Source organism: Mizuhopecten yessoensis, unplaced genomic scaffold, assembly GCF_002113885.1.
Source record: "Mizuhopecten yessoensis strain PY_sf001 unplaced genomic scaffold, ASM211388v2 scaffold10107, whole genome shotgun sequence".
In the NCBI taxonomy this organism is placed as follows: Eukaryota; Metazoa; Mollusca; class Bivalvia; order Pectinida; family Pectinidae; genus Mizuhopecten; species Mizuhopecten yessoensis.
In genome coordinates this window covers 345,520-371,457 of record NW_018408382.1, presented here as the reverse complement: position 1 = coordinate 371,457, position 25,938 = coordinate 345,520, and the positions used below count along the sequence as shown (strand labels likewise).

Sequence of the window (25,938 nt, the reverse complement as noted above, 5' to 3'; positions counted from 1 at the left end):
TACAATGTTCTACATATAAATTCGTTTATTTGATTTTAGCACTTATATTGTTATATCTTTTAACACCAAGCCCGATTTACAGCCAGGGCCAACTACTTACTTCCCCTGTGTTAGCATTTCTATAGATTATTCATGCTGTAACTTGTAAGTTGTACTTTAGAATTAACTCACTTAAAAGGATATAAATTAATACCATTATAATTTGAAAGTTGATGAACAAGTTTGACATGCAGTTTACATGAGGTGTTTTTTACTATGAAATAGTACCAAAAAATATCAACCAAGGAATTGGAGTGATGACACCTTTAGCACTTCTAAAAGTGGACATGTATATACATTATAACATAGTTACCATCAAAGTAACAAAATGGAGAAATCAAACATACAGGTTCTGTTTTAAATTACCGGTAAACACATTTACCAAACAAAAATTGTCCTCCCCATTAGATTATTAAAATATTCTGTATATTATACTGATTTACAAATCATCTCATTTCAATTACATACATTAAACCACAAATGTTATATAAACAGTGATTTTTTTCCTCCAATTTCACCCCTTTATAACAATTTCCCTCTTAGATATGAAAAGTGTCAACATTTCTGCTACAAGAACTACAGTGTACCTACTGCATGAACTGGTATATCATATATCCACCTCATACATAACACCCCATAAATTAACAAAACAAAACAACGAAAAAAGATCTTGGCACTCTTTAACAGATCTACATATCTAATTGATATTTAACTAATTCATCCCTGAAGACACATCTAAACTCTTCCACTTCAAAGGTTGAAATATAGTTCATTATGAAATTTCAGGGGTGAATGAGTTAAACTCACAACAATATATACTGTATCAGCATTATACAACAATAACCAGCTTCACAGAAATCATCAAATTTCAGTTGCATTACACTCTATCTTATATAAATGGAATAAAATCTCCTCATTTTAATTCAAATTTCAGGTGCATTACCCTCTATCTTATATAAATGGAATAAAAAAGCCTTCTCATTTTAATTCTATCTACATCACATTCTATTTTTTGCTAAACTTGTACTTTAAATAAATATATGACTCTTTATTACTGTACTAATTTTCAATAAACAACTATAAAAGTGATACCCCCAAGACTTACTGTTCTTTTCAAATTCTTCTAAAGATTATAAAAATATGGCCTAAAATTGAAAAAAAAAGTTTTTTAAGTTTGATCTGATCTATTTGTTTCACCACAAAATTAACAATTTTCCTGATCAGCGCTATCAATCAAATAGGCAACACTGAACAACATTGAAAATTGTGTTCCCCGTCCCGGGTACTAAAATGTATAAGTACAAGCACCTGCTTCCTGTGTTCTTTGTAGACTATTTACATGTAGGTAAGATGTGGCAAATCTCAGTCATGTATATATATATGTTCAATTGCAAAACCCTTGATGGCACACACAAAATCCTTCTTGGAGTAGTTGTATATTTGCAATGTTTCTCACACAAATAAAATGCACATTTATTTGATATGATTTAAGGATCCCTGTCCAAATGGTTTTTCCTTCATACAGTAACATTCCTTTAACTTCCATTTAGATATCACAGCTGTAGCACAATCAAGCCAGGACACCTCCATTGACCAGGTAGCTCAATCGATATACCATAACAATCTGAACTCCAGAGTTCGAATCTTAGTTTATCCATGCTGATGTTTTTAAACTAAGAACAATATTGTTGATTATGTTTTGCTTATTACATCTTATTATTTCTCATAAAAGTCCCGCAAGGTATGGGGTTTTTTCCCCAGAAATGTTTATCAAAGATATATATCTTCCGGAAAAAAGAGTTTCCAATGCTTAGTTACAGTTTCTGTAGTGGCATAGGGATCCTTAAAGCATTCTGATTCTCAATCTACAAACTATGAAACAACCTTTCAGCGTAAAAAAATAAAACAGGTGTTTCAAGTATTTCTGAGTAAATTATGCATTTCTCACAAGCTCATTTGTTTAACAAAATAGTGAATTATGACAAAAACACATGATGAGATCTTCCGCAATGCTGTCAGACAAATGTATGTACAATGTTAAATATATACTACACAATAAATGAAACCAAACAGTCTTTACTGTAAAACAAATCACATATAGCAGGGAAGTCTTCGTCTTCATGAATCATCTTAACGCTCTCACCACTATGGACCATAATGGACTCATCCAGATCAATGCATGGTAGAGTTTACTTAAGTTACATCGGGGTGAAAGGGTTAACAAGGATAATATTCTTATCCTTATCAAAGGAATCATTCTCATTTGGAAAAGAATCTCTATTTCAGTTATGAAACGTTCATGAAACCGCCCCAGGGCCTCATATGAATTTTCACAGCATTACACAAATAAATTTTACATTAAAAGCCTTAGGATAAATTGGACATCAGATTTAATAGAGATAAGTGAGGAATCCTTGAAAAAAAACAATAACATTTATTCGATGACATGATCTTATTTGTTCATAATGCTGGAAACCTGTGATACGCAGTGAAAAGTAACTTATTGCACATACCATGGCAAGCACCTGCTATGTGCAACCTCTGGACCGATAGCTACCCACACAAAACACAAGAGAAAGTCAATGAGCATGAGTGTAGTATACTGCTGACGATTCTTCTTTACTTCTATTATTTTACAAAAGAAACAAAACATATTATTAATTTCAGCAACATTTCCTTCATAATTTTATCCATAATATAAAGAACAGAAATTTGACCCATTACAAGAACTTATTCTGATTATGATTTTCATTGGGAAAAAAAATACAAAAAATTGTATTAAAGAAATTAAACATTAAATATAAAGCGCAGAAAAAATTAAAATCAGACTTATAACAAGAAATCCTTGATATCTGTGTATCATTTCATAACCATTTAACCCTATATCTGTATATAATCATCAATCAGTCAACACATAATCTATATTTTACATAAATCTATATTAAATATATTTTGTTTTTAAAACACTAACATTTAATCCTTTACACTACTGTACAAATAAACATGCTAAATTTCATTTAAATCAATAGCAATGTAGACTCTGTCTGTTATATATAAATTCTGCTGTAGGTATCCCTAACACCAGCTTTCACTAATCTCTCTCCAGGAAGAATATATTTGCCCTATTGTATATACATTAACCCTTTCACCCCTAGACAACTTTAGTAGACTCTACCATGCATTGATCTGGATGAGTCCATTATGGTCTACAGTGGTGAAAGGGTTGTGTGGTTTTCACCTAAAATCTGAAGTACCTAAAGAGCAAATCATTTGTTTAAATTCATTGATACATATATACATAATAGAAACCAAATAAAATCATCCATTAAGTGGGACTGAGGCTTAGCCATTGGATTTCTATTTCCTGCAAAGGACACTACATGTATTAATACACCATGAGCATCATCATTTATGATATAGTCTTGAGTAAAGAAAAGACGATTTTATTTAGAGTACAAAAGGAAGTAGGGTACCAAGCTGTTGTCTGTCGAGTAAGTAACGACACAGGCAACAAAGCTATTTCCTTTTGAGTAACAGTGCAGGGCACCTAGTTATTTTTGTCAGACATTCATTAGTTCACTTTTACACATGTGCAGCTACACATATTCATCAAAGACTAGGGGCACACTTATGATCCAGCATTTCCTGTGAGAACAGCTACCGTAAGATGTCTCAGACAAACAAATCAGTTCATCAATACTAACCACATCACAGAACACAAAGTAATCTCAAATTGATTGAACACCATGGTAGTCTCCCCTGCATGTTAGTGATCTGAAGAAATCCAAGTTGTATGGTATTTAGTTGATTTTGGCATACTGGTAAAAAATATACAATAACCTTCATTTCCCACTTAAAACAATAATAATATTTCGTTGTGGGTGACTTTTCAGTTAAAAGTCACATAAAAGTAATCATAACTTCAGCATGCCTTGATCCAGTACTGTAATATTGTTGAAAAATAATCTTGAGCTTCAACGCGAGATCACTTAGCATACTGGTCATAGAAAGCTATCTTGACTTTTTCGATCTGATGGCAAAGCTTGATGGCAGGTCCAAGTTTGAGCTCCAGATGTTCCTGCACAGTTGGCAAGGTTAGTAGCAGCAGTGCTTGGCCGTCAATCTCCTGTGGATGGGAAAAAAACATGTTAGTTGTTAGAATATACTTACAGGAGACAGGACAAACCGGAGTCAGTGGTATATTAAAATAGACACATCTTGTGCTTAATGCAGAGCATCACATTTAATGGTGCTCGTCCTTTTTATCTGTTTATACACACACCATTAGAGTGTGATATATAAAATCTGTACACACCTCACAAGTGTAGATATATCACTGAGTTTTGAGGGGAGATCACTTCAAAAACCTCTGGACAATTATTTATGGAATATTGGCTGGTATGTTTTGCTGTTTAGTTTTTGAGATGTGTGAAACAAAAATGGAAGATCTCCAAGAAGTTTCAGATCACAACCCCTCCCAGTTTTCACAGGACATGCCAGGAATGAAATCAGATCAAAAACCTACATGAACAAGTATCTGCGATACCTCAAACAAGAGGCCCCAAGGACCTGTATCGCTCACCTGAATACTTAGTAGTCGTAGCAAAATATTCTCATTAAATATCATACTGTACCACAAATATTTCACTGGCAAACTTTGTCAGCTCCATCTATTGAAACTACTAGCAAAATATTATTGTATGATTCTATGCTTTTTGGTTCTTCTTCAGAAGTTGTTTGACATATTTTTTCCCTGTGACCTTGTAAGTAGGTCAAGGTCATTTTCCTTCTCAAACTTTGTTGGCTCTATCCAAAGAAGCTACCAGCCAAATCTTCTTAATCCATTCCTTTTGGTTCTTCAGAACAAATCTTTTGAAATGTTGTTGACCTCTGTGAACTTTAAAGTAGGTTGAGGTCATTTTCGTTTGCAAACTTTGGTGATCTCTATCCCAAGAAGCCACCAGCCAAATATGATGATTCTATGCCTTTCGATTATTCATAAGAAGTCATTTGACCACTGAGACCTTGAAAGTAGGTCAATGTCATTTTCATTCTCAAACTTTGTCTGGCTCTAACCCAGGAAGCCACCAGCTAAATATGAAGATTCTATACCTTTCAGTTCTTCAGAAGAATTTGTTTGAAGAGTTTGATATATTTGACCGCGGTGACCTTGAAAGTTCCATAATCATGTGTTATAATATACATCTTTAATTCATTCATGAATACAAAACTCTTTATAAAACAAGAGGCCCAATGGCCTTAGCGGCCACCTAATAATATCATAGGTACTGGTAGCTATATTTTATTGTTTAGATGTGATGTGGAAATCAGCATGTAAACTAAGTGAAATACTTGACATGTCATCAAAGGATAAGAAATTTAAAATATTGGTAAATGTTCCCTGGGATGGGGCAGGAATTCCAATTTTACAATGTTATACCCTCATCCACCAAGGATGATTCTCACCAAGGCAGAATAATTTTCTGCTGAAAATGGATAAAAATATACCCAAAAGTGTTATTTCCCTATATAAACTTAGTAAACTTAACCCCCTCCCCAAGGGGGAACGGATGGCCCAGAGTACTGAAATTTACAATTTCAATAAAGCTCCTGATGATCTTTCTAAACATGCACTTAAATTGACTGTAGTACCTCTGAGTCTGGAGAAGAAGATTTTTGAATTATTGGTAAATTTTCCCTTTGGGGCCCCGCCCTGGCCCCTAGGGTTGGGATAGGAATCCCAATTTTTACATTTTAAAACCATTATCCTCCAAGGATAATTCTCACCAAGTAAGAATAATTTCCTACAGAAAATTGTAAAAATATACACAAAAGTGTTGTTTCCCTATATAAACTATAGTAAACTTTAACCCCTCCCACAGTGAGAAGGGATGGCCGGGGGGTCCTGAAATTTACAATTTAAATGAAGCCCCTGATGATCTTTCTTTTCATGCAGAGCAAATGACTGTAGTACCTCGGAGTCTGGAGAAGAAGATATTTGAAATATTGGTTAATTTTCCCTTTGGGGACCCACCCTGGCCCCAGGGATTGGGGTAGGAATCCCAATTTTACAATTTTGTAGCCTCATCTACCAAGGATGATTCTGACCAAATTTGGTTCTTGAGAAGAAGTTGAAAATGTAACAAGTTTACGCACGACGGACGGAAAGTGATCGGAATAGGTCACTTGAGTAAAAGCTCAATAAAAACAATACAGAATCACAGTACTTAGTAAAGAGTACATGTCACTACATGCTATTTACTTTTGTGCCCTATTCAGAAACAAAGTTATTTGTAGTATTTAAACTTGTGTTTATGTTGTTTAGCATCCATTTAGCTAACTTGCTTATGTCAGAGACAAAAACTGACATACATTTTTTTTTGAGATGGAGACAAAATTAGGGAGAGGGCTTAATTGCAGGCACCCACCCTGTTCCCAGGACATTAACCAAAGTGGGGAGGGGGCTTATTTGCGAGAGGGGGCTTATTTGCGGTAAAACATGGTAAGTTAAAGTCATTATCATTCTCAAACTTTGTCTGGCTCTATCCCAGGAAGCCACCAGCCAAATATGAAGATTCTATACCTATCATTTCTTCAGAAGAAGTCGTTTGAAGTGTTTGACACATTTGACCCCTGTGACCTTGAAAGTAGGTCAAGGTCATTTTCGTTCACAAACTTTGTCGGGCTCTTACCAACGAAGCTTTCAGCCAAGAATCATGACTCTAGGCCTGTATGTTCTTCAGAAGATGTTGTTTAAAGGAAAAGTTGACGCACCATGACATAAGCTCACTTGCCCTTCGGGCAGGTGAGCTAACAATTCATCTAATGGAATTAGCAGATGGTCATATACAATCAAGGCTAACTCTGTAATACATTTGTTGAATTGTTGAGCAACAACAATTTATATTCAGTGTTACAACAAACCTTTTATTGTATGTCTTAAAGTTTAAATAGTAAGTGCATTAACATATTTCACAAAGATTTAACCTGTAACAGTAAACAGGGTAAAGAATATTTGAAACCAATATTGAAATTCATAATTAATAATCAGAATATATGAAAACCCAAAATAAATATACCTGATCTTTGAAAAGTCGACAGAGATGAGCACAGTCAGTGGTTTTTATGAATTTGACCACCTCTGAAACAGTCCAATTCAGCGGGTTGGACTCCAAACGTAGGATTTCTTTGGGTTCCTTCTTTTCTTCCTTGATCGCTTTACTATGGGAATGCATCAACTAGACATGGAAAGAGAGAGTGACAAGGATAGAAAAGTGACCAGTCTATCAGATATCTTAGTTGCACTTCTATAGGTTAGGTAAGTAGTTTTAGCAATCACTAGGAACTGTCAACCAAAATTTTCAAAACAGTAATTTGTCAAAAAAAAAATCGCTTTTAACATCTTTTCGATTTTCTTTAAGCTGTGGAAGTTGATGAATTCCTAAAACCCGATCTTACTTTTAATAAATAAACTAATTGATTTAGCTGTCATAAATAAATGAATTCCTCCGTTACCTTAGAACTTTGGCCCTTGCCGTGATTTAGGGATTTTACTGGTGATGATCCTGGAGTGATGAGAATCTTCTTATGAGTTCGTCGCTCAAAACTATATTTTGGCATTTTAGCACCTCGGGTTTTAATCTCTGATGGTGGGGGTAGATGATGAGTATATTTTCTCTTGTTACTGTACTTTCCTGATTTGCGTTTGATTATTTTCTCAGTTGAGTCATTTGTACCACTGCTATCAACAGTGCGTGTGTCACTAGCTATGCTATCTTTGTCATCGTCGCCATTCTCCTCCTCTTTCTCCAAAGTCGGCAGCATACCTAGTGGAGCCTCATTCAAATGCAACAGCCTGATCTTTCTCCTTCTGCCACGTTTTCCGGGTTTTTTGGGTCCATGTTCTAAGTTTGTATGACCACCAGGTGGTCGGCCCAGCTTCTTCTTCTTCTTTCCGTAGTAGTAAGCTACAACATAAATATCAACATTATTATAATACATGTGAGCTCAGTATCTGCTGTGACCACTGGGAAAGGAACCCAAGACCTTTGCATTGGTACATTTACCCTTCCTGTAATTGTAAGATACACCTGAAAGTTATCTTGATTTTTAACCCTAGTATCGAAATGTAGTAGTTAAGAATTGTGTTGATATCTATAGTCTTGGAACTCATTTCTGGATTGGTTATTTTTGTCAAATATAATGTCATCTGTTGTGATTTCTGTGTCAATATATTTTCAGTAATGGGTACCTCAAGTATGTTACCTAAGACCCCGGGATCATGAAACAATATTAGACTTCAGTTTTTGCTTAGCCAATCACGTATGGGGTCTTTTTCATGACATTATTTGTGATTGGCTAAGTCAAAGCTTGAGACAGATTTAAACTTAAGATCGTTTCATAATACCTGGGGCCTGGTCAGTAATTAGTTTGACCACTGGGTTTCACCCCAGGTGTAAAATGATGGGAGCTCTATTTATCTTACTGAATCATCAACAAACAAATAGCTCTGGGACACAGCATCCTGTAACTGCTATTTTTTAAATTTCATTTGGTCATAAGGTATCAGTATGACGTCGACAATTGTGAGTTAAGTTAATTTGAATAATTCTAATAGCTTACTGTATTTGGTCTTGGTGAGTTGTGCACATGATTCAGGACAGCTGCCATTGACGAAGTTTGGACTGATGAGGTTTGGACAGCACTCCAGTTTGATACAGACGGAGCGACAGAACTCGTCCAGCTGGTCTGTGGTCCGACAGATCTCCACCATAGCCCGGTAACTCTTTCCCTTATATCTGTCATAGAATCACAGTATGTTTACTACCTAGTATCAAATGCACATCATAACCTTTCTTTAGAAAAAGTCTTGTTCATTTTAGTACAATATTTAACATAAACAGGATACAGATCAAGTTTTATTTATGGACATGTGGGGCCTGTTCGTTTATGCGGGACAGCCGGTACATCCCTTTGTAATTATAAGTGTAACATTTTCGGGTATAAATTCTGGCAACAGTTTGTGCAGGCCTTGCAAGGCTTACCTGAAAGCAGCATCAGATTACTGGGTCTGTTCTTATTTCATATACGAACAACTATGGTCCAACCAGTTCAACCGTTTGGACCGGGATAAACGAAAACAACCAAGATGAACCAAGATTATCCAATTATTCTGAACAAGGCCTACAGGAATTTGAACCAAGCAATAGTATTCAATTTTGTTCAATTGGGTGTTTTTCTTGGCAAAAGAGGTAAAAAAATATGGGATTTCAATTTAAGGTACAATGAATTCAATATTACAGTCAATATGAGTTTTAGAGTACAGGATGCTGTAAACTTGTCTAGAGCTGTATAGTATTAGGATCAAAGTTTGTCCTAGATTAATGATAGTTTGGTTCATAAGAGTCTTTGATTTTGGATATTGACATTTTAATCAACATTCAAATTAATATACTTTGATATGCAGCATTGATGAACAACAGAAAATATAGAAAATATTCATTTTTAAAACTTGAATTTACAATAAAAGACTGCATACTTCATGCCCGTAAAAAAATTGTTGGGAGTCGGACAAAGAAGAATTTTTCATAATGATAGGTTGGAATGAATGGTGTTGCAACAATAATCCATACATGACAGGGGCATGCTTAGAATGTTGTACTATTAAGTCAATATCTGGTATAATTTACTCACTTGGCTTTGAGTGATTGCTGCATCATGTTGGGGTTGATTTTACCCTCGACTTGGAGCTCTCTTAGAACCCGACAAGACTTGTAGGCAACGTTGATCAGCATGGAGAGGACCTCCTTCATCACTAGGGAGATGGGGCCGGGGCCGACACACTTGGGGAGCAGGGCTATGCGGCCCTTACTGAGGTAGGGGCCAGAGAAACACTGATGGTTGTAATAGATCTTAGGACACCACGCATTTCCTGTCAACAGACCACCAACTGTAAAACCAATTCAGAAATAGCAATATAGATCAAATTAAAATGATTATTTTCGGTTTTGTTTTAGTCAATCAAGAAACAGACCAAAAACACAGGACATTAGCTCTGTATAAAATAACTACAAACACAACAGTTTAACCTATCCTTAATTCCTCACCGCTCTGTATAAAATAACTACAAACACAACAGTTTAACCTATCCTTAATTCCTCACCTGCACTGTCTCCATTCTTTAACTGTGTGTAAGCTTCATCTGTGAGATTGTCTGGAAGTCTGTCAAAATTGAAGAAATGTTTAGTTTACCAAGAGACACAATTATTAAAAGTTAAGCAAAGGCTGGTTCAAATAATGAACAATATTTGATATAATTACTGATTGAGATAAAAGTATTCAAGAGTTTTTGGACTTCATCATAATAATGGGTGCTTGATTCCACTAGCTTGATGTCTGAAGCCAAAATATTTTATGTCAGGGATAGTGAAGTTTTCCATATAATTCAGAGTCAGGCTAGTTTTTATTTTTATTTTTCATCCCTGAAAATATTACATGAAAAATAATTTGAAGAAAAGGAAAATTTAGGAGAGACTGTCTGGAAGTCTACTTACAAACAGAAAATTTAAATTTCCAATGTAATAGACAAGGACATTAAATGAATTTGCAATGAAACATATTTCTTTAGTATATATGCACCATTTTCAGAATATTGAAATAGTTTCAAAGTTTGAATTACCCTGGGGGAACCACAGCCACTCGTTTCTGTGGACGACCTTTCAGTCCGGTTTTCCTGGGAGGCTTCAGTTGGTAGCCGTTACTCTCACACCAGCCGACTGGAAACAGGTTGTGTGAATCAACGTGTTCAATGTGGCTGGCAACCACACGGGCACTGTTGTCAAGGTGAATCCAAACCAGTGGCTCCACTATCTTTGTGATGGTTGCAGCACATATCTGATTCGGGTTTTCAGAATTGACAGCCTCCAGCTTCATGCCTCGTTCAAATTGGTGATCTGGTTTGTCCTGTGGAGAGTAAGAGTTCACGTAAGGACCTTTAGAGAGTTCAGTTGACTGTATGTAGATCAGATATGTTTATGTGGTAGGCTAATCCAAATTGCTTTTGTATCACTTTCCCTTCTCTACCTTAGAAAGGTGTCTGAGAAATAGCCTTTCATCTCTCCCATTAAATCAATTTTGGAGGAACTATTAAAAACAATTAAGGAAATTTTACAGAGAAGGATTAAAAGCATTATGTGATGTTCTATATTTTGTTTCTTTTTACTATGGAAACAAGATTGTTTGTTTTTTTAATATGAAAACGAAACAATAAATCCAGAAAATATTTACTAAATTAAAACAGGATTCTGGTGCAGCCTTTGCTCGATTGTATTCCAGATACTCATTCCAGTTGAAATCCATCTTAGGCCAGCCTGTAATTGAAAAAAAGGTTTCAAGTTCAACTGATATGTTGACATGATTACACTTATAAGAAACCATCATCATAATTAATTTCATGATAATGAAAGTGAATGAAGGTTCAATTTACAGATTTGAAGTAGACAATGAAATGAAAACAACAATTTACAGATTTGAAGTAGACAATGAAATGAAAACAACAATTTACAGATTTGAAGTAGACAATGAAATGAAAACAACAATTTACAGATTTGAAGTAGACAATGAAATGAAAACAACAATTTACAGATTTGAAGTAGACAATGAAATGAAAACAACAATTTACAGATTTGAAGTAGACAATGAAATGAAAACAACAATTTACAGATTTGAAGTAGACAATGAAATGAAAACAACAATTTACGAAACAACAATCTATCTAAAGAACAATAATTAATTTGGCACGATAATAAAGCTTCAACGAACAAATGATTCATCATTTAAAAAACTAAATCCTCACAAATTTTAATTAGATATAAAGGTCTGCTCCATTTGTTCTGTTACAGCATACATACCTTTAGGTGGAGTTAATTTAAGCCCCTTGTAGTGACACCAATTAGCAGGGAAGATACACTTGGAATCGGAGTAACATGAGAATCGTATGCGGAAATGTGGATCTACAGACTGCAGGTCATCTAGTTCAACCAGGAAGTACTTTTTGTCGAGGATGTCTACGACTGTAGCGGGACAGATCTGGTTACGTGTGATGGGATTCAAAGCTTCAAGCTTCCAACCCTTCTGGAAAGTGTGATGGACAATTTCTACCTGGTCCTGAAATCAAAATATAACGATATTCTATCAAGGCAAACATCTATGGTAGACATTAGATATAAAGTAGGACCTTGGTAATCTGGACACTTTTGTTCTAGGTACAATATCTAGAACAGTGAAGAGATTTTGGAGTGAATTCTTCATGTCAGCCCCATTTTCAACACAAAGAAATTGATTTTGATCAAACAATATATTCCACAATACATGTCTTTGCAAAGCCAACAGTCATTCACTCAATTTCCATCAGTTATATGGGATTTTACTCAACTTAAAAAATTGGACAATAAGCCATGAGAGTACCTTTCCAAAATATAGGTAACCCCTTCCCCAGATAGATGGAGCTATAAATAGACATTGTATGTCACATCAGGAATTATATGTAAAAGTAATTTAACAAAGGTTTGGTTTAATTTTGTTTAACGTCCTATTAACAGCGAAGGTCATTTAAGGACGCGCCTCCATGTGTTTAAGTGTATGCGTGCTTGCTTGTGTGTATGCAGGAGACAGGGTATGTTAGTGTGCTTGCCTCCTTGTGATAGGGCGGATCTGATGCTGACTTTATGTGCTATCTCACTGAAATACCATGCCGAAGGCACACAGCACAGCTTTTCGTCCGGTCACATTATACTGATAACATAACAAAAGATCTGAAGATGCAATTGTTGTTGCATTGAAGATTGCCATTTACCTTAAATATGGCCAATGGTAGGATCATATTCTCTGATTCCTGCAAGGCTTTCTCCAGAATCTGCATCCATTCCTGCTCGGAGTGCTCACTGAAGAGTTCTGAAAAAGAAGAAAAGTTCTGTATGTAATATGAAAATATGCATATGGTACATTGATTTTTTTTTTAAAGATTTGTGGATCATACTATTTATACTAGTTATCATATGATTGAAAGTGCTAGTCATTAGAATATTAATGAGAATGTATACAAGAAATATTGAATGTTTCTAATTGCTCTCCGACTTGCCATCTCAGAGTATGTGCTGATACGCATATCTTTTCCATTATACAACATCAGATGAGATGAAATTACTTATCAAGAGGATTTACAAATAAAATGTTTACCATTACTGTACTAATCAGGTTTCTAACTTGTGATCCAGACTTAAAATTTACATTGCGTTGCATGCTCACTTTAAGAACCAACCAAATTGCAGCTTTGTTCTTAGTTCATGTACTTTGAACGCAAGTGGTGTTGAATGGTTTGGTTATGTCATCACAATAATTTTTTATATACACCAATTTGAGTCTGCTTCAAATAGCACTAGTATAGTACTATAAAACAGCTTTAAATCAATCGCCCAAGAGACCAAGATTTTTGGTTTGCTTTTCCATCAATATGGTTTCATCAACAATGTGCATACATACACAACAGTAATAATTAGTGAAATTTTTAACTCAATTAACTGATAGCTATAACTTTTTAATTTAATCTATTGGCTGCACTGACTTATTGAAATAGTCAGGAGTATTAAAATATTTGTTCAACCCCTATATGGATTAGAGTACAGGGTATAAAGAAAACAATTTCTGGTCAACATTTAACCATGTTTAGAATGAAACCCTAACACTGTAAGTAATATAAGAGTGTACCTTTAGGTGGATTGTATCTGTAAGCATTTGACTTAGCCCAGCCAATGGGGTGCAACCTGTGGTTTAGGTAAAACAGCCAGAAGTCATTTGCTGCAGTGTCGGCTCCCTCGAACCTGAGATACAGACGGCCTCCCACATTTTCTATAATTTTAACAAGCCATATCTCCATGGGGTTGATGGGGTGCTGAAGTTCCAGCCGCATTCCCTGCTTTAGCTGGTCGATAGGGGTGATTCCAGTCATCTGAAACAGGCAAATAGTGAAATACATCAAAATACACTCCAAAGTGTAGATATGTTAAATGTAACAGAAGTAGCTTAATGTCATCATATATGAAATGGTGTAATTCATCAAAATACACCTCATGGATATACATGTAGTTTAACTCCCTCATTAACAACACAAAAAGGGGCAATTCATGAATTACATGTTCACTTCATTTTACTTTTGTATTACTACATAAATAAAGGAGGCACGGTAGTCCAGTGGTAGGATGCCGGGCTCGTGACCGAAGGGTTGCGGGTTCGCGCCACGGCACGGCAATGTGTTGTATCTTTGAGCAAGATACTTTACTCTGCTTGTTCCAGTCTACTCAGCTGTAAATGAGTATGTGGTTGGGCAGTGCTAGAATTGTTGATTGCTAGCTGTGAGCGCCGAAATGGCAGCACCGGCTGTATGCTCCCCAGGGAGTTGAGAACGGTATTGGCTGGTTGCACAGCCCCTATAACCACGGATAATAATTTGTGAACCGCTTGGAGACGGCCTACAAACTTGGTTGTGATAAAGCGGTATATAAGAACCTCCAATTATTATAATTATAAATACACAATGCAACAGATCCCAATATTTGATGTGCTTCAGTAAGGAGTTGAACCAAGGATTACCGATTATTAGTCCAGTGCACTAGCAATTGAAAAATACCCAAAGTGTAGATTGTTCACAGCAGTGATATATATTATATCTATATGACTTCCAAACAACATCCACAACTATCAGTTATTTCAGATATCAAACCGGATTTTCATTTGACTTTTATATATTGGTCTCGTTTAAGGATATTTTTCATTTCAGTATCTAGTAATTATATAATTTTTACTATACCATAAAAGCTGTGTGTCAAAGTGTTTACATTCAAATGATATACAGAGGAGTGTTGTAAATCCAGCCACCACTTTTTACTCCAGTGTTTTAGATGACAATTTTTCTTTTCTAAAATGTAATTTATCCTAGTAATCTAGCTGTTCACAATCAAGCTACTTTAGCTATGAACAATTGTAGGCTGGAGTATCAGGGTTACACTTTATACAAACCTTATCCAGAAGGTAGGAAGGGGCTGTTCTGGCCCCTGTGAGGGACTTGACTAAAAACTCCCTCCAGTCCTCAAATTTGTCCTTAATGGCTGAAAACGTATCATTAAAATACAATGTATCTCAATCAAACTAAACAAGTTGACTAAAAACAAATTCATTTTTTCATTCACCCAGTGCAATTTTAATTCCTCGGTTTGGAAAATTTGTGACAAAATAATGTTAATTTTTTAACTTTAATTTTTTCTCTCACTTTTTTCACTACATAGACGGGATATCCCTTTGATCAGCACATTTTAGGAAAAGCACCACTTGAAAGATCATTGTCTAATTAATATTTCCAATACATCCAGGACACAATGTTAACTTAAGATGACGTACATTCAACAATCCTACCTTCTGGAGGTTGCAGTATCTGATTGTTTTGTGCACACCAGCCAATGGGATGGATTTCAGAGGTCATAAGGTCACACCAAAAGTCTGCCGATGTGTCTTCCTCGTATCCATCGTAGCGTAGCCGTAGTAATGGACCACACGTCATGATGACAGAGGCTACCCAGTAGGTGTCTGTATGACACTTGTTGGGAACCTCCAGCTTCATACCCTTCACAAAGCCGCTCTCAAGACTACATTCCACCTGTAAGTAGTAATTAGTCACAATACAAATATTCTCCTGATAAAATTACAATTTCAAACACAACAACAATTCCAAAATAGATCTGTTTAGTATGAATGCATTTTTAGAACTGACTGAAAGTAAATATTAACTTATAAGTGACCCTATATTTAATAATAATATACAATCAAAAAATATTGTAGGCCAGTCAAGAAAATATTCCATTAACCTGGATAAATTATATAAAATAATAGAGACCTATATTTCATTTGAAACCAATTAGTAAATCTCATCTAGAAAATTGTACTTTGGTTTACAACATGCATATGTGCTATATACTGTTTTTTAACCTTTCAAATAATTATTTGACGTACATGTTTAAAGGCTGTTGGAGGAACTGCAGACGCTCCAGTTTCCTGAAGGTATTCTTCCCATACAAACTCGGGCTCAGCATATTCCACAGGTACCCCATCTATATATGTACAATCCATTTAAATAATCGACCTGGTAACAATATAAAATCTGTCATTTTCGTATTTGGCAAGGGTAGCACATGGAGAACTACAAGTTTGTCTTGGTCAAATGTTCCTATTTGTGGATCATTTCCTTTAACTAGATTCAGTAAAATTAAAAGAGCAAACATGTGATGTGCATGTACATTTTTATATTACCAATACGCTTATTCTTATTACAGCTTAGCTAAAACTTCCATCAAACAAAGTTGTAAATTTTGTTACCCACCATAATGTATACTCATGATCAATGACAAATAAGTGGATTTGTCCAGAAATAACAATTTAGTTTAATCTTCTTACTGCATCGTACAGATTAATCGTTGATACAAGAAAACAGCTTTCTTCAGAAGAAAATTAGCAAGATGATATTACTGTACTCTTTAAATGAAAAATAGAATTTATTCATCTGGCTGAAGAAGTTTTTCTTCAAAAATGTTAACAGTTATTTCCCTTTTTAAATTTACAGACATTGTCTGAAATCTAAAGGAAGCAATCTTACCTGCGGTGTAATCAGCAGTGTCAATCTTGTCATACTTGGTACTATTTTGTGAACTAGGTTTATCTCCCTTGGATTCCTTTGTCTCGCTGGGGACATTGGAAGCCGTCTTTTTTGTGGTGCTATCGCCTGCTGATGTTTCCTTAGTTTTTGGGTCCTTTTTGCTTGTTTCTACAACTGGTTTGGCAGTTACCGTAACTGGAGTATTAGGTTTAAAACTAGATTGAGTAACTGGGACTAATATAGGTGGCATGTCTGGAGTATTACATTTGGATGTTGACGGGGTCTTTTTACTCAGGTCAGTTGGCATTTCTGTATCAGTTCCTGGAAAGGACCCTGGCCTGGATGGGATACCATGACTGGCGGGTGATATCGGTGCATTTAGATACTGAATGGGTTGATGTTGAAGAGTTTGCAGTGTGTTTGGACCGCCGGGGGTAGGACCTGCCGTGAACAGTCCCGTGGGAATGCCACTGTTCTGTGTAGTTCCCAGGATTCCTATGCCACCGGGACTACCTGGGACTGAGTTAATGATGGTTGCTTGCTGACCATTGAGAAAGATTGGTTGAAACTGTGTCATGCCCTGCTGAGATGTTGCAAACACTGGACTTTGGCCAGCCATAGTTACATGGAAGATGTTAGAATTAAGTGGCATCCCCATTGATATGGGGGTTGTGGGACTAATAATCTGCTGCATTGCCTGTCCCATTGGCTGACGGAAGGCCCCACTAGGGACCAGATGAGGAATCTGGCCCCCTGGGATTGGTGACTGGACAGTCATTGGGCCCCTCACAGTCCCACCCGGGGACAGCTGTTGATAGAAACTTGCCACTCCTGGATTTGGAGATAAAAGTGGAGAATGGGGGAGTTGTAAGGGACTGGACACAGGACGACTGCCGTGCTGACCTGGATGGTTCTGCACCATGTTCTGTCCCGTCTGGTTCAGCATACCAGTATTGTTTTGTCCAGAATGATTTGAAGGGTTCTGCATCGCATTCTGACTTGGATGGTTCTGCATGGTAGCCTCCTTTATATCCCCACGATCAAAAGAGTGTATCTCGGAGCTTTTTGGTCACAAACACATCACTTCTTCATGAGGTGTACTAGCCAGACAGGGTCAGCTACAAACCCTGATCAGGTGTAGCTCACATCAACTGCTACATCTGTTTGGGATTCTGTAACACAACAACAAAATCTTACATTATAATATGGGAAGCACAGTAGTCTAGTGGTAGGACGGCGGGCTCGTGACCGAAGGGTTGTAGGTTCGAGTCACGGCACTGTGTTGTATCTTTGAGCAAGATACTTTACTCCGCTTGTTCCAGTCTACTCGGCTGTAAATGAGAATGCTAGCTGTTAGCGCCAAAATGGCAGCTCCGGCTGTATGCTCCCCAGGGAGTTGAGAAAGATATTGGCTGGTTGCAAAAGGCCCTATATAACCACGGATAATAATTTGTGAACCGCTTTGAGACAACCTATGAACTAGGTTGTGATAAAGTGGTATTATAAGAACCTCAAATTATCATTATTATTATTAATAAGCTGTCACACAGCTAATGAATTCTTAAGATTGACAGAATGTTGAACTCCTTAATTAATTAATAGTTCATGCTTCTTTCCCAGAGATAACACAGAAAAATATATAGAGAGAGACATTCATGACTATAAACTTCATTATCAACAAGAGGCCCAAGGGCCTTAGCGGTCACCTGAGTTATATCATAGGTACTAGTAGCTTTATTTTATTGTTTAGAAGTGATGTGGAAATCAGCATGTAAACTAAGTGAAATACAATACTTGTCATGTCATCAAAGGATAAGAATTTTAAAATATTTGTAAATGTTCCCTTTGGGGCCCCGCTCTAACCCCTGGGGATGGGGCAGGAATTCCAAGTTTACAATGTGATACCGTCATCCACCAAAGATGATTCTGACCACAGAAAATTGTCAAAATATACCCAAAAGTGTTGTTTCCCTATATAAACTATAGTAAACTTTACCCCCTCCCCAAGGGAGAACGGATAGCTCGGGGGTCCTGAAATTTACAATTTAAATAAAGACCCTGATGATCTTTCCATCCATGCAAAGAAAATGCTGTAGTACCTCTGAGTCTGGAGAAGAAGATTTTTGAAATATTGGTTAATTTTCCCTTTGGGGCCCCGCCCTGGCCCCTAGGATTGGGGTAGGAATTCCAATTTTACAATTTAAAACCATCTTCCTTCAAGGATAATTTTCATCAAGTAAGAATAATTTCCAACAGAAAATTGTAAAAATATACCCAAAAGTGTTATTTCCCTATATAATCTAGAGTAAACTTTACCCCCTCCCCAAGGGAGAACGGATAGCTCGGGGGTCCTAAAATTTACAATTTAAATAAAGACCCTAATGATCTTTCCATCCATGCAAAGAAAATGCTGTAATACCTCTGAGTCTGAAGAAGAAGATTTTTGAAATATTGGTTAATTTTCCCTTTTGGGCCCCACCCTGGCCCCTAGGGTTGGGGTAGGAATCTCAATTTTACAATTTGGTAGCCTCATCTACCAAGGATGATTCTGACCAAAATTCCATCCACTGGTTCTTGAGAAGAATTTGATAATATAAAAAGTTTACGCACGACGGACGACGACGGATGGAAAGTGATTGGAATAGGTCACTTGAGCAAAGCTCAGTTGACCTAAAAATAATCCATGGGCTATAACTCTGTATAACAGACCTTTAATACCTGATCTTTCTTTCACAACTTGAATTTTTTATCCAATCATGATTGATAATCATAGAAATAATGCAAGTACATTGTATGACATTCATGTCATCTGATAAACACTTTTTATTTATTTTCAGAGAAAGTAGTTTCTCCATGATAATTCACAGGCTATTTGAAAATACTTATAATAATATTACAATCATTTTACATTTTGGGATCTCCCTCCCAGTGACAAGGTTTCCCTTTTATATACAACATTTCATTTCCTGGTCTAGATCTCAATGTATTCAACATATTTCAAATGCAAATTTGGTTAAAATGCAATCAGCTGGTCAGTTCTAAAGGGGATTGCATTTAAAGGGTTCGTTTTCAATTTCCTCTTCCAGACATTGCCTTTCTGAGGGGAGATACACTTTTTATACAACATTAATATTTCATTCCTATTATTAAGGTCCCAATGATGCTTTGAAAAGCATATTTGGTGAAGATCCATTTGCATATAAACATATGGTTACAGGAAGGGGCAAGCAATGATATAGAGATATTGCCATACATATATTACAATATTTTTTTAACTAATTGTTTGGGGGTTTAAGCACAGTAGTGATTTTTTTCACATAAATAATTATTAGACTGATTCAGTATAATCAAATTATAAATTAAACTTGATTGGTGTAATAACTTCCAAAACTGAAATAATTTTCAATTTGATATTGAAGCCTGCTGAACTGATGCTCAATTTGTATGCTTACCATTACAAATGCACTGAATTTCTAAGAATACAATATAAAATGTTGTGATAAATTGCAGTATTCCCTAATTAATATAACTACAATATGAAAATTGCTTTTAAAATGTACCCCTTGTCACAGGGCCTGCATTACAACCCTAGGACTAAGTCCATGTGGTGGGGTCAAAGCCCTGGGTCAATCATGATGGCATGAGCAGTATACATGTTTAATTTTTTTTCAAGCCTAGTAATTGCTTGTTATAATTGGTGTTTTTGAATATATTTTTTATTTGGAAGGCTTAGCTTGGTATCAACAATATAATCTGGACCAATATATATAATCAATATCTAATACAACCATGTAAAAACCACTTCAAATAAACAGGAGGCGACTGCCTGTATTCAACTGCCTGTATATCTCTGACATGCATGTAAACCTACACTAGTTAAGTGCCTGCAGCTGTTATACATGCATATATACTTGATCACAAATTAAAGGACTGGATGCAAATTTAATTTAAATTATTGATTACACATATATGGTAGCATACAGATTTTGTAAATATGATATCTTACTCATGCAAAGCTGTTTATTATCTTCGCAGCTCAAACAAAAAATTCAGACATCCATGTCTTGTATTAAACATTATATAATTCATACAAAATGAAGATGTCATCTGCTATTTTATTAAGGATTGCAAAAATAATTGCTTCTGCATTGTGACTTTGGGTATACCCCTTTATATGCATGTCATTTAAATGAGCCTTCACATATTTATTCCAGGTAGATATACAAGCTTGCATGATTAAACACTTTGGTGATTCAAATATCATGTCTAAGCGTGCTTGATTTTCACTATTGTTTATTGAATTATATATAAATATAACTTCAGTTTGAAATATTTCTTTATAGTCTATAAGTTTCTGCATGCACCAGATGATTTACATCAGATCCAGGTATTGTAACAGATCCAAAACAAATAGGTGTCCTTGTCATATTAAAAACACATTGACTTCTTCAGCTAATGGTAATGTTGTATAACACATATCTGATAGGAGGTAAATCAGGAAAAATGCAAACAATATCAAGCTTTAATTTGCTAAAATAGAAAATCTGTATTTCTAATTATATTATAATTTATTTTCTGAAGCACAATATATTATATTATATCAGGTCTGAAATAAGGCTCCCTGTGGTATAGTGTAACCAAAAACTGTATCAATGCATACGCATTGCAAACAAAATTCTATTTCAAGCATAATTATAGCATTGAAAAATCATTTCTGAAAAGAAAACAACATCTTGCACGACTTTTGTGAAAATACCACATAACAAAGATGACAAAAACATCAACAACAGTATAGTATTATGGGTGTAAAAAATGAGCCGAGTCCAGCCAAGGATTCTAACCCCACCCAGACTTCTGATTGATATAATTTTATTGTTATTTCTAGATAATATACCAACAGCTGCTAAACGGTAAAACCCTGGTCCAGTCATGATCACTCTACAGTACTAATATTTTGCAGTAAAGAACATTCTTATTTTTTGCTATATCTTGTGTTTATAATTATGTATAGATATTTTATATGTGAAAAATATTTTTATTTTACCTGCATCAGTAGATATATTTCTTCCTATCCTCAAGTTTACCTCAAGTTTGAAATCAATATGTTTTTGGGAAGAATTTAAAAACATCTCGGTCAATCAGACACCAAGGTCGTCAAAAAGGAAGACCATTTGGTTACAACATCTTAAAGAATATTTGTAACTACTGTAAAATGTCGATCCCTGCAGCCATTCTCAGGAAGTAATCTGAAATGTCTCAGTCAGTCCGAGGCCAGGAGAGCTAACTTGGATTTTTGAATCAGGAGAAGAAATAAGGGATCACGGTCAACCTGTAGCCCCATGCAGAACCAAATTATTACAGCTAATCTGACATCAAGAAATGAAAAATAACCTGGCCGATCAGAGGCTAGTGTAGTAATCTTTGTAACACTTTATAATGACCTGATCAGACATGGAACATTTTTACACTGATCATGAATTTGGGCTTAAATGCAACTGTCATTCTTGAGCAAAACTATGAAAATATCCCAGGAAACCAGAGGCAAAGGCATGTGCAGCCATCTTAGTTCTATTGATCAGAAATAAAAGTTGTATATACACTTGGTAATTACTAAGCCAATCAGAAGGCAGGGTGGCCATTTTGGATTTTTAAATCAGCAGCCTAAAAGGTATTTCTAGCTACAATGACTTTTTGTCACCGTTTCCTTTTTCTGGTCTCAACGTCCCATATCTTCACCAGAATCATACTTGAATTAGAAATATGTCAGAATGAAATGAAAGTCATCCCATCATTCTGTATGATCATTAACCGATAAATCATTGACCAAGCTACAACGGATATATGTCCACCTGTCAATCACAATGGTAAACAACGTCTTCCTTGAAAAAAATTCTTCCTCACATGAAAGAAATGTTTAAAGTTTGATAAAGCATGCACAACTTTTCAACATAAATATTTTGAACTGCAGAAATCAAGGTACCAACAGATTTCCTCGTATAACTGATAAATCCAGTAAATTTTTCTGTAAATAATCTGAAAATTGTGTGTATATTGATTGGTCCCTGGAAAAAATATGTAAACAAGTCAGCGCAAAGTGTCACTGTGTGTAACATGCAAATAGAGAAAGTAACACATGCACACAGCCATGAAACTAAATGGCCACACATGTATGTATATATAGCTGTTGTAGCTGTAACAAAGATGAAATACTTATGTAAAGTGCTTTTATTTTGCAAGGGTTTATATTTAGCTATATTCGCCATTTGCTTTCAAAGCCGAACTCAAAACCCAAGCGAAACTTTTGACTATTGGTCTGCCATTTGTTAATCATATATCAATATCAAGAACGAATTATAACAAGGCACTTGAACTTCCTATTGTGTTAATAACATAGGCATGATTTTGTTTTCTTTTTTAATTCACACATAAAAAGCACAGTTTGTTTCTATATCGTAATTCCAACATTTTACGTACATGAATGAAAAGGCAAAAATTTGACACCGTGAAATTTAAGCACTTAACAGTAGCTTATATTACAACTGATCTTTATAGCTTATTAATTAGTCCCTCTTACACGTAAATGATTATTAATTAGTCCCTTTTACACGTATATGCTTCTTAATTAGTCCCTCTTACACGCATAAGCTTATTAATTAGTCCCTCTTACATGTATATATATGCTTATTAATTAGTCCCTCTTACACATATATGCTTATAAATTAGTACCTCTTACATGTATATGCTTATTAATTAGTCCCTCTTACATGTATATGCTTATTAATTAGTCCCTCTTACACGTATATGATTATTAATTAGTCCCTCTTACATGTATATGATAAATAATTAGTCCCTCTTACACGTATATGCTTATTAATTAGTCCCTCTTACATGTATATGATAATTAATTAGTCCCTCTTACACGTATGTGCTTATTAATTAGTCCCTCTTACACGTATATGCTTATTAATTAGTCTCTCTTACACGTATAAGCTTATTAATTAGTCCCTCTTACACGTATAAGCTTATTAATTAGTCCCTCTTACATGTATATATACAAATTCCAAGCTGGCCTCATGACAATTTTATTTTTGATTCCTCAAGTTTGAGACAGACACAATTAAGGCATAAATGGGATCATGTAAAACCAGGTTTTATCATGATCTCTTTAGTTGTTCCTGAGAAATAGAAGAAACAAAACTTGCTGCAAAATTCAAGATGGCTGTCTTGTGGCCATTTAGTTTTTTCCTATCCATAACAAATTGAAGCTTGGAAAACTAGGGACAATAATAGGGATTAGCAAACTAATGATGGTGTTTGGCTTAAACTGGAATTTGTAATAATAACATATGTTCATACAATAAAATATTTGTGTTGTTTCATGATATTTAAACAAGGAAGTTTTGAAAAAAAAAAAAGAAAAAAAACAAGGTTTGACAACTTTTGCATAATTTTTCTTATGTAGAAGGAAACATACCAAAACAAATTTCAAAATTTTAAGTGCAGTCACTAGACATGTGTAGCGGTCATTCAGACTTTGATAAAAAAAACAACTGCAATATTGAATAGCGTAATTAACTGATTGAGAAAGTCAGTTAACTGCAGTGTGACCAAGTATGTCAAAGCTATATTTTATCTTTTATTGAGCATATTTAAATAAATACAAATAAATACATGCAATTTGGGAAATGTTTTGTATCTCGATGCAAATATAACAGTATCAAACAAACAAAAATAAAAAAAACTCACAATCAAAAAAACACAACATCTATAGTTAAAAACCACTGCAGTTCTTCACATTCACACACTTTAAATTGAATATGGGTTTTTTTATTCATTAAGCTCTGGGGGTTTTCAAAATGTTTAATCGATTGTATATTTGCTGAAAAATCTACACAAAATATATTTTTACTTTGAAAAAAGATTTGTTTTCACACTGCAATGAATATCAGGAGAAAAATAAGAAGAATAAAATTGCAGATACACCTACCAATCAGTCAAAACAACTAATTTGTTCTTGAAAATGATAAAAAAAAATAGGTTTTATGTTTTGATAACTTATAGTACATTTTCTAATTATAGATATTATATATTTTCCAACATATTCATTTAATTAAAATTAAATCTATATGTTAATATTATAATTAACATAAGGTAAATATTTCTATATAAATAAAAGCAAAATATAAACATAACTGAAAAATCTTCCGATAAACCTGCCACAGTCAAGCAATCAAATTATGTCATAATCATACATTTTGCAAGGTCATTGAACATGTACATTTTCATATTGAAAATAGTAAATTTTACAATTGTAATGTTTAAAACTAATTGAAAACACTTCCAAATAAACCATTTCAACAAAAACTGTATTGAATAAAAGAAATACTTGCCATTGAGAATTATTTTAACTGTAATAATTACCGTTTCTTCTTCTCCGGTACGCTGTAAACAAATTATAATGTCCGCTCTCCTGAAAACGGTTCTAAAAATAGAACTTAGAACACCGCAAACTAAGCTATGCATTTTCCAAGATAAAAACTCTTTTCGCTTATTAAAAATACAACAAATGATAACAAAGTGTGCATCATAATTGCTGAAAGCTTTTCCGAGGTGCATGCATGAACGCAAAATATTTGTCTTATAGAAATTTGCAATGAAACATGTCGATAAGCATCCCTGTTTTACCACTGAAAAGGGTCATGAATATGTATAACCCGAAAGAAGCAGCGAGATCGAAATATGACATGCTTATTCCGTGACGAAAGCACAAAAAATCACAGGAAAAAATACAGTAACACATGCACCTGACACTATAAATGATCAGAATTAAAAGAAAAATTACTTACATTCGTTTTATCATCATATTTGAGAAGGAAAAAGATCAGTTTTCCTTTCCAACTTCCACATTCAAGATGGCAACTAGCAGGTACTCTACGCATGCGCAGCGTAATATATACAGTTTCTATCCTAATTCGGAAAATATAAATGTGACGGACATAGAGATGAGGAAATTCATCGAAAAGATGTTAATTGGTGTATAACGAACACAAATTCTCGAAGAACATCAATTCATTTTTCGTATTTGTCTTCTTTCGCAGCAAAGCAGAGTTTTGAAAAAATTGCATTTTTTTTTACACATTTGGATTGCCTCGGAGTTCTTCATAGGGTCAAACATGACTCAAGAGAATTTTTATTGGGAA

General features: G+C 35.0%; 1 protein-coding gene across 2 annotated transcripts; it reads right to left on the bottom strand.

The window, feature by feature from the left end:
- Positions 1-25,661, bottom strand: LOC110459552 (scm-like with four MBT domains protein 1). 2 transcript variants are annotated; one of them, XM_021511876.1, is made up of 16 exons: positions 25,585-25,661; positions 16,739-17,910; positions 16,099-16,196; positions 15,505-15,745; positions 15,112-15,200; positions 13,804-14,044; positions 12,893-12,990; positions 11,949-12,204; positions 11,326-11,408; positions 10,718-11,001; positions 10,202-10,260; positions 9,733-9,988; positions 8,662-8,837; positions 7,555-8,006; positions 7,119-7,277; positions 1-4,165 (listed from the first exon to the last, which is right to left on the bottom strand). In XM_021511876.1, the coding sequence occupies exons 2-16, from the start codon at positions 17,751-17,753 to the stop codon at positions 4,025-4,027; spliced, it is 3,648 nt and encodes a 1,215-aa protein (XP_021367551.1). In that variant the 5' UTR covers positions 17,754-17,910; positions 25,585-25,661; the 3' UTR covers positions 1-4,024. The 2 variants fall into 2 exon arrangements, with proteins under 2 accessions (XP_021367551.1, XP_021367553.1); XM_021511878.1 differs by having other exon boundaries at positions 9,733-9,970.
- Positions 25,662-25,938: the final 277 nt, after the last annotated feature.